The sequence below is a fragment of the Labrus mixtus genome, chromosome 5 (assembly GCF_963584025.1).
Source record: "Labrus mixtus chromosome 5, fLabMix1.1, whole genome shotgun sequence".
Classification (NCBI taxonomy): domain Eukaryota; kingdom Metazoa; phylum Chordata; class Actinopteri; order Labriformes; family Labridae; genus Labrus; species Labrus mixtus.
In genome coordinates this window covers 28,048,271-28,058,859 of record NC_083616.1, presented here as the reverse complement: position 1 = coordinate 28,058,859, position 10,589 = coordinate 28,048,271, and the positions used below count along the sequence as shown (strand labels likewise).

The 10,589-nt window shown below is 41.7% G+C and overlaps 1 protein-coding gene across 1 annotated transcript; it reads right to left on the bottom strand.

The window, feature by feature from the left end:
• Positions 1-3,285: 3,285 nt before the first annotated feature.
• On the bottom strand, positions 3,286-7,678 carry ppiaa (peptidylprolyl isomerase Aa (cyclophilin A)). The gene is made up of 4 exons (XM_061039181.1): positions 7,515-7,678; positions 5,251-5,370; positions 3,899-4,071; positions 3,286-3,705 (listed from the first exon to the last, which is right to left on the bottom strand). Exons 1-4 carry the CDS (start codon positions 7,581-7,583, stop codon positions 3,573-3,575), a joined length of 495 nt encoding a protein of 164 aa, XP_060895164.1. The 5' UTR covers positions 7,584-7,678; the 3' UTR covers positions 3,286-3,572.
• Positions 7,679-10,589: the final 2,911 nt, after the last annotated feature.

Below are 10,589 nucleotides of genomic sequence, written 5' to 3'. Positions count from 1 at the left end.
CAGATTCACTATAAACTCTGTAGCATCGGAACATATTTAATTTAACTCGGTTCAGTTTGTAGAAAAATATTGTTGATGTGTAAAACTATAGTGACATGAGTCGAGGTTCAGGTATCACCTCTGGAGGCCATGTTGGATCTGACTTTGAGTAGTTGTAATCATGTGATCATCATGACATGTTGAATTTAGTTAGAGAGCAGGAAGAGGTTGATCCATGACTTGACTTCTTTTAAGTCCATGTAAATTAACATAATTAATATTTCTTAAGTTATTTACGTAACCTTATTTAAATTAATCTGTCCCAGCTCAATATAACGCCACAAAGTCACACAGAACAAAAGCCACATACATCATTTCACAAATGTAACTAGTACATATTTCAGCCAAAGCTACAATCCATTTTTGTGGTGCCTTAACCAAGCCAAACGTTTTCATAATGTCTACCAAGTTTGTTTTAGCTGTTTTTAGGTAAATTTGAACAAAGTGAAGGATTTAAGTCATCGGATGTCTGGATCTTAAGTTATCAGAGAAACAAGCTGAGGTCATTTAACAGCAGCTCAGCTCACAGCCCCTACTGAGTTGGATCTTTTTATCTCTAAATCTTTTACCATTTCTTTGAATGTTTCTTTTACTTTAACCCTTTATGAACCGCAATGCAACTGACCCCAAAGTAGCCATGGTTCATTCTCATTTGGATTAGTTATAAAAGCACACACTCAAGGCATTGCTACCTAGCTGGCAGTCTGCTCTCCATCTGAAAAGCACGCTTATTTCTGGCATCATATGCAAAGAAGCTATGACCCAACTCCATTCTGTCTGACCATGGGCTCACAGATTTTGAGGCGCATACTTGCCAAGTTCTTGAGAACTCAGGGTCGCTCCTCTATCTATTCGTAATGTGGATGAAGACCCTTACATAGACTTTTTAACCTTATTGTTCGCCCTTTTTTTTTTTTAGATTGCGTATCTGGAACCAATATTGAGAGACCTGCCCATTTTATTTAACAAAACTGATGATGTAGAAAACAAAGTTGGATAGAATAGAAACCGTACAGTTGTAACCATAAATTGCATAGAAAACACTACATTATTAAGTCAACATTGAGTGTTCATTCTCAGTAAAAGTTACAAACATTTTCTTGTCAACTGTTGATTTAGCACTTTAGTATATTAAAATAAAGCATGAGTGTGCTCTGACTTCCTTTATTTGTTTCTGTTTTTCACTTAACATACACTAAAAGCCAATATAATCAACACCTAACACCTGTAAAGTTCATACACTTGCCGGAACAAACATTTCCACCACTGTGCCCTCCTTGACCACTTTTTGGGGATTTTTGTTGTATTTTAAACAGCGAATTAAAAAGTGCATGAATCTGAATAGCACTGCCTCAAACACAGGTGTGTGTATGCAGGTGTAGCCCATAGTGCAGCCGCATGCAGGGGGAGTAAAATAATTTGACCAGGGGGAGGTTAGCATTACCATATTTTGGTCTCAGGAGGAGATTAAACGACTTTAAATCTGACATTTCACCTAAAATAAAAACCACAAGTGTCCAAAATCAATGTTGTTGGTAAACGTAAAATGCTGATTTTCAACCGTATTGTCAAGCTAGCTGTAAATGCGTGAATGGACGAGGAAGTGTTTACCTGCTGTCTCAAAACCGGAGAATCCAGAAGTTCGGATAAATTCAGTTGCCTAGCAACCACCTGAGCCGTTACAGATGGATCTGTACGACGTAATTTGAGTTTGAAGCGATTACGTTTTTTTTGCAGCTGAACTGAAAACGTACTTTTTTTCCTCCAAATGAGTTCCCTTTGAGTTGCATTTAAATTTAAAGCATTTAAATTTTTAAATTTGAATTGAATTAAAATATTCACTAATTAAAAGGCCATAATGAGACCATGAATGAGCCATGGTTATTGCATATATATTGTATATTATATATTATTATTATTATTATTATATATTATATTGTATATCTATTGTACATATATATTTAAAGAATTTAAATTTTTAAATTTTAAATTTGTCTAAAACTCACCTCCTCAGCCTGTCTCAGGTCAGCTTTTGGAGCTGACTAAAAAAAAACGCTAGTCAGCATGTTATTTGTTGGGGTCAAATGTCCAGGACGTCTTTCTTTTTCCGGCATCCTGACTCTTGTGCAGGTCCTGGCATTGCTACACAGTCAAACATTGCTGGCCTTCCCACGACGTCGTTAACATTACAGTGAGTCCTTAAATGGAGAATGGTACTAAAAACAATCTGATAAATCTTTGAGTATTGTGACATTTGGATATTCAATTGACTACATGTTATTTATTAAAATAGAAACGCATGTAATTGCAGTTTAAAATGTAATATCAGAAGTTGTGCCAGATTTTGCCCTGTGATCAGAATATTGAAGCCAAACAGCTCCCTCTGCTGGAGACGCACACACACGATATTCTTCAGTTCATTGTTCGCACATTAGATTATATTTTTAGTGCATTAACCAAATTAACGTCACATGTAAGCAGTATCTTTAAATCGCATAAAGAAGCAATTTTATAAAGGCTCTTGTCCACACTTGGAGAGATAGTAAGTGACAATGACGTCAGCAAAGTTAGAAATATTTTGTACATTGTTTAATCACTGCTGGTTAGCAGCTCACAAATGCCAAAAAACCTGATGTGTAAACTTCAGCCGTGTGTTCTCTGTAGTCTCTGAAATTATTCTGATGCTAGTTAGAATAGGTAAGAGCATTGTTGCCATTTTGCTGAAGTGACACACACGGACCTTTACACAGAAACTAGAGTAGCAAAAACAAATCATGACAGGTGTTGTTGTAAACGAACACTACCAGTAACTTTGATTAATATACCAGTATTTAGAGCATGACATCTTAAGTCAAGTTTTCTTTCCAAAATCTGGACTTTCTGACCTCTTTGAGTCACATCACCCCATTTACATACTGGAGGCAGTGTTCTCTACTGGTTTTAGCTTCAGGTCCCACCATCAGCTCTTTAATAAGTTGGGACTCAACTTTGTAATGTCACCACTAGTGACAAATTGTGCACTTTTGATGACTGCACACAGCACTGAGGTTTGCCCCCTCCAATGCAAGAAAAAAATTAAAGTTTTAAATGTCATAGTTGCATTATGTCATGCAAAAAGAGTTGTTTATTGGCAGAGGTGCATTACCCCCCCCCCCCCCCACCAGCTGAGAACCAGGAGTGTAGACAACCTGTACTAAACATATTGAACAGGACATAGTTTTTGCAGTTGTAAATAACAACACAGTCTCAGTTGTCAAGGCAACATTTTTATTTTCTCTCATTTCATTTTTTGACTTAACAAAAAACCGTTGGGACTTTGTGAAAAAAAACAAAGAACGTTAATGCAAAAGAAACTTTAAAGGCAAAGTCACAAATGCAACAACATGATTTTAACAGAATATAAAAGGAGGGAAGGGTAGGGGGGAATCTGCTGAATCTCCATCAATAGGAATGTTGAATTGGATGGGGAGGACAGGGCTGGAGCCTATAGGGGTGTGGCTACAGGACGAGCAGAGAGGGTTAAGTGCTGCAGCTCAGAGCTGCCCGCAGTCGGTGATGGTGAGCTTGCCGTCAACTTTGCCGCTCTGGGCGCCTTTTTTCTCCATGTTCTTTACCACATCGAGTCCCTCCACCACCTGTCCGAACACCACGTGCTTCCCATCGAGCCTGCAGGCAGACACATTATTAAGTATAGTCTCACAACCAGCACTAAAATGGGAGCTGCTTGTGTAGCCACATAGGGATGGAAATGCACAAAAGCATTGAGAAGAGTCATGTAGCAGGAGGGGAGCTTTTATTTGCAAGCCAAGTGGTTGGCTCCATTTAACCGGTTAGCAATCGTTTAGTTGCGAACTCTTACCATGCTGTTTTCTCTGTGCAGATGAAGAACTGGGATCCGTTGGTGTTTGGTCCAGCGTTGGCCATGGACAGGATGCCGGAACCGGTGTGCTTCAGAGTGAAGTTCTCATCAGCAAACTTGTTCCCGTAGATGGACTTTCCACCAGTTCCGTTGTGGTTGGTGAAGTCACCCCCCTGTGTGTTCAAATATATCGTTTAACATCACACACACAGTAATACTAGAGCTGGTCTCCTGCATAAATCAGGCAAGACTGATCTATTTAATCTAAAAAGCCAACACTTTAAACACTGGCTGCTGAGAGGTGAACAGCGGATAGGCCGGGATTCAACACAAACATGAAGGTGTCCACACCAAGTTTTATCCCCATAGAGACAGCACACTCAGATCCTTTGAATTAGAAATGGTGGATATCCTTGCTCTTAAATTAAAACATGTCTTTTTTATATCAATAGATTTAGTTATTGGCTTTTGTTTTGAGTCCTATTCTGTTTGGAATTATTTTCGTGAAGTTTATTTTGGGACACTTAAACTGCACTTGTTACTCACATTAATTGTGAAGAGTACATTTTTCAATAATACTGATGTGCGATGTCTACACTTTAGTTTTAAACATGGAGCCTTACAGGTGAACGGGCCAGTGATTGGAGGTGGGGTAAAGCAGTATGTCTCAATAACACACTACAGTCTCAGGCATAATAAATTAGACTTCTACAACACTTTTGTAAATACGCAAAGACCCTTAAGAAGGAATAACAAAAAGACAAAATACATTTTGTAAAAGAAGGAGGGAGAGTTGAGATTAAGGATTTAGTTGAATGTGAGCTATGCTAGGCAGCACTAAACTGGATATGAATGAGCTGAGCAGTTATTTTTAGATGCTGCAGAATATTGGTGTGGCTGGCAGCAATGTTTATCGACACCAAGTCATCAGATTATGAGTCTATTGAAGAGTATGACAGCCTAGTGCTGATTAGATTATTGTTATATGTGCAGTAATGCTGATGATCCATTTTGTAGAACTAATAAATTCAATTATTTTTATATCTAAACCATTTCAGTAACTTTTGAGTCTTGCAGTATACGTTCATCGGAGCCATCCTAAACTTTCCACTGGCATTTCAGGAAGTCACCTTAGCTCAAAAGAGTTGTTTCTGCAATTGTTAAGTTTATTGCTCCCAACGTAGCTGGTGAAAGATCAGTGATTTTAAATGCCCCAAACCTTACAACTTTAAGAAAATAGTGAAATTAATAAACTAAACTGCATAACAAAACCCTGTAACGTATCACACAGACAAACCTACTTAAACCAAGCAAAAGAATCATGACTGCAATTGGGTACCCTGCTGCATTACCTGGCACATGAACTGAGGGATGACACGGTGGAAGCCGGAGCCCTTGTAGCCGAAGCCCTTCTCACCGGTGCATAGGGCACGGAAGTTCTCAGCTGTCTTGGGCACCACATCGTCACGGAGCTGCAGAAACAAAAAGCATCATACCTGAAGTTAGTCAAATTTGGCAGGTTAACAGAGTGTGAAGTCAGCTTTGAGTGTCTTGGACAAGGCGAGAGTTGTGAGCTGGAGCACTCGAGTTTACATCTGGCCTGTTGCCATCCTGGCATGAAGCCAAAACCAGAGTAGGTGCGTCAGATATGGTGCACTTTGTTCCTTTAGTGCAGTCTGGATATAAAGTTATTCAATCACTTGCTACACATATGTGTCAGCACACCAGTTGGTTATATTCCAACTGCAGGAAAGTACAGATGACCCCCTTGCAGAAATGAATTTAAATTACATTCCAATACACCATGGAACAACGTGCCATTTTGGAAATTCAGAACTGCAAACATCCCCTCTAAACATTAGCTAAAAATACATTTGACTCCTTGCATTTACGAAGAACAGGTGTACGGGGTGTAAAGTTGAATCAATATCAGAAATACTTTGTGTAGCAGTCCATGCCCATTACACCAGATCAGGTAATTATGTGGCAATAGTTTTTTAGCAAGGTGATAGAGAAATGCAGCATTGCACCACACTGAAATATCTGCATGCCCTGCACACCAGTGACGTTACCATGCAATATGTTCAGAGGGAGGGGTGCATGATGGTGTGTGTGTGTGTGTGTGTGTGTGTGGGGGGGGGGGGGAGCTGCAGCACAGTCTGGTGTGCAGTAAGTACTGCAGCTGGTCTCAGAACAGCACATTAGGTTACAGCCTTCTTTCCACCTGCTAGGCAGTAACAGGAACCAGACATCCATAATGCAAGAGTTGGCTGCATGAGTGATGCAAAGCCACCTTCTGCACACGGCAGACTTAATGCTTAACATTCACACCGAACAGGCAGGAAGCCAGCTGAAAACAGTCTCATAAGGTCCAAATATGTCGCACACATACCAGTGTGGCTTATTGCTAATACAAAATGATTCGCAGCTGTTCAACATTTCAACAGGGGTCTTTGGGTTAACGTTTAGCTTAGAGCTCGTGCCACATAGGTGACGCCCATAATGGGACACAGCTACTTGTGTGCGCACAAAATGGCTGAGGTTAGCTAGCATGCTAGCAGCTCTTAGCTTGAAACATGTTGCCGTAAATGTCCAGCCTTTTGTAGCAGCAGGGGCCATTGTACTTCACACAATCAGTTATGCAACACTGTGCGTCTTCATTGTGGGCACAAACGGCAAAAGGTATCGCCGCTGAGTCGGCCCTCTCCCTACATCCGCATTTTTTAGTCATGCAGAAAGGCCCCCCCCCCCCGCACCCCTCCGACCGCGCCAGCACCGTGGAACTTTCCAGAACTGCAGCCTCGTCCATTTACACCGGAACCGGTGTAATTAGCTTCACTGACTAACTGAACGGCCGCAGACAGCACATTTATGATTGGGGGAAAAAAATCATTAACTTCAATTCACATTAATAACAATAATAATAAGTAATACACTGGTTTGAGCAGCGGGGTTTCCCGGGCTGACTGAAGGCCGCTACACGCTGCAACAAAGAACAGCTGCGCACAAGCGTTTTTATATTTTCCTTCTGCGCACCTCTCGGATGGTCCGATGTCCAGCGGAAACAGCGGGCCACCACTTTGTGACTGCGTTATTTAAATTATGAACTACTTCATAATAATTACCACATCATGACGTGCGGGGCCTCCGATGGGGCCCTCGAGGTGATCACATGTATTTAAACAGCTCGTTAAATCGTTCACAGACTCCCTTATTGTTGAAGCTTTTCACTGTACACACAGCAGGTAGCTTCTCAACTACACTACATATATTTATTTATATTACATTCTCATTTATGAATATCTTCTTCTGCTTCCCGGATTCTCGCTTCACCAGCCGTTAAAACCCGTTATCTGTTAAGTTGGCTACACGCCACAAACACGTGGTCTCCAACACCATCCTGTACGTGACAGCTCGGATAATGTGAGCTCTAAATGCGACGTTTCCACTCTGAACAGATCGAGTCAGTGTTTAACTTTAAGATACGAAGTGACTTATAACACCTAACGACACACAGCAGACCCGGTATGTCTAACCCCCCCCCCCTCTCGGCTAACATCATGAAGCCGTCTACAGTGATCACACTCCCGGCTGTAAAGCACCCAGGCCCGCTCACCTCCATCACGATCCGGCCCATCGGGTTTCCGTTGTGAGAAACATCGAAGAAGACTCTCGGTCTGGCCATTTCAGCAGGCTGAGTCGGAGTGGATGGACTAACGGTTTTCCGGCGAGATAATACGGTTGGCTACAGGGATCCGAAAAAGATGGAAGTGTGTGGATTAATTTTATATAAGACGCCGGTGGGCGGTGTAAACCCACTGTGAACCAATCGGCGCCGCTTGAGTTATTGATTGACAAGTGCTTGAGCGAATCAGCAGCCAGAAGAGCAGGAGCTAATTTTTTTACTAGTCATGGTGTGTTTGATTTACACACCAGAGTGCAGCTCAGGCGGGGGGTGGACGTTGCCAGGCTACGTCACAGTGTAACACCGCCCCGGTCGGTTACCCCGGTCAGAAACAAAAGGATGTTTGCGAGCAGCGCGCGCCATGAATCACGGGCAGCTGCGGGAACATGAAGTCCTGCAGTCAGTGCGCGCTCCCGCCGGAGAGGGAAAATGTGAACGCGCACTCACTTGGTTTGGGCGCGGTCTGTCCCGCCATCCGCATCGTAAAACTTTCCGTCTGAAGTTTCTGTTTGACGAATCAAACCATATTTTACTCACAATAAGGGCGCTGTCACTTAAAGACAGACAGTTAAATATTTGGTCTTTCCAGGGGAAAACAAAAAGTTTGTTTACTACAGTTTAAAACTCAAGTAGCCTAAGGGCTGGTGTAGCATATTTTACAATCTGTGCCCATAATTGCTTCCCTTTTAGCAAATCAATCAATCAATCAATCAATCAATCAATTTTTATTTGTATAGCGTCAACTCATAACAAGTGTTATCTCACTTTACACTTTACAAAAAGCAGGTAAAAAGACCTTACTCATTGTTATGTTACAAAGATCCGGCCTATCCATCATGAGCACTTTAGCAAAGCAGCAAAAGTTACAGTGGTAAGAAAAAACTTTCTTATTAAAAGGCAGAAATCTTCGGCCGGATCCCCGGCTCATTACGAAACAGCCTTCACAGGCCTAGACTGCACCGGGCTTGGAAAGGGATAGGGGGAGAGATGGGATAAGATGCAGGAAGAGGGATAGGGAGCAAGGGGGTGGGGGGGGGGGGGGGGGGGGGGGGCTGTCCATCAACAGATCTGTTAATCCAGAAGCAACCTTTAGGCTATTAATACAGGTTTGTGATGTGTGTAGTTATTTTTTCTTAGGTGACCTGAGGGGGCCTTCCTGTGTAGGCTATATTTACTATTTTATTTATTTGTTAGGGACAGTGCATATTAATGAACAGCTGTAACAATTACAGCTGTAAAAATGCCAGATTATAGCAGAAGTGCTAGTTTACATCTGTTGTCCCTAGGCAGGTAACAGAGAAATACAAATTACAAATAAAATACAAATACAAAGGCACAAGTGACACAAGACAATAATAAAGGTTAAAGGTGGTCACAGACTTGGTTTTATCCACTGTTTGAGGTGTGTTTTGAAGGTTGCATATGTTTGTGAGTCTCTTATTGTGAGTGGGAGAATATTCCAATATTTAGTTCCTTTGACTGACAGAACAGTTTGTCTGAATGTAGTGCGTCTGTATTGGACCTCACAGTCTCCTCGGGCTGTGGCCCCTGGTGCCGATCCCACTGGCAGACTTCAGCTTTTTAAAGTCCTTCAAAGGAGGAGGAGCAAGTCCGTGCAAAAACTATAAGACATTAGTTAATATAGTAGCCTACTGCAGTGGTTCCCAAAGTCGGGGTTGGGACACTCCTGGTGGGGGGGGTTGCAACATCGTAGGCAGTGGGGTCCCCAGTCTCTGGCAGCCTTATTTTGGGGGTCACAAGTCGAAAATGGGAACACCTGGCCTACACTGCAAAGTCTAATGAGAGAGCCAACAGCCTTGAGAATTAAAATCTTAATTGTTTAGTCTCGTCTAAAAACTCTTAACCATAAAGAAAAGAATCCAGATTTTGTTAACTCATGTTAGCCTGTTTTCTGTCGAGGTGTGATGCTATCCATATCCCGTAATAATGCTACCAGATCATAATAAAACTATATTAATTCAGTTCTCTCTCCATATCCAATATCAGAACTCTATTAATTAAGATTTAAGGAGAAGCGTCTCCATTGACAATTATCTCCTATCAAATAAAGCTCCTATAATCACTTTAAAACACCACTACTCTCTGTATTTGCTGTTATCAATTTATGCTCACTGTACTGCACAGGGCCGCATGCTAGCACATATCGACGGGTAGGCTAGAACTATTTGATAGACCGCCGGTTTAGCTATAACATTACTGAAGAAGCTAACGTAACGCTAGCCACGCTGATCTATGAGCAGCTAACAGGGAAAACAGCTTTTCAAATAAACGTCTTGAACCATGTTTATCTGAATGATCATACGAGTTAAACAAGTTAATTTAAGCAACGTTTTCATGCTGTGGTACGTACTCTATCCTCTTATAGTCGTTGTTATTGTTTTATTACAGTCGGCGCCTCACTTCAGCACAAAGGGGAAGCTCAAAGCTCAAGAGCTACGTGTGTACATTCTCATGAGTTCAAAAGTCCAAATTTTCAAACTTGTTGATTTAAATCTGCTCTGTTGTTCTGTTTACTTTAAGGTTTTTTTTTACAGGAGCACATTGTGTTTATCCTTAGGAACATGGTTGATGTATTTGCCTTCTACATAAATCATTTAATAAAGCAGAACGTTTACTAGCTAATCGTGATCCTCTTTGCCTTTGCTTTCTAATGTTTTGCTTTCTGTTATCTTGGCAACCCGTGTCAAAGGACAAACCAGATCTGGGCTTGACTAAGTTTTCTAAACCCCACCATTCAGTAGACTTTATATTAAGATGGACGGCGCAACAGGTGCCTGTATGAAGCCAGTAGACCTATATTTAGAGCTTCGCCCGCTGACTGGCTGCAGTACAGCCCGGCGTACACTGTACTACTGTAGAAGTGTTGAGGTGGAACGTCAGCTCACACTGTACGATCGAATCGTTTACGTCACTCAACAAGAGCTTACGATTTATGTGCTGCTCACAATGTACGACACGATTGTCCAGCACGACCTGAGAGCTCAC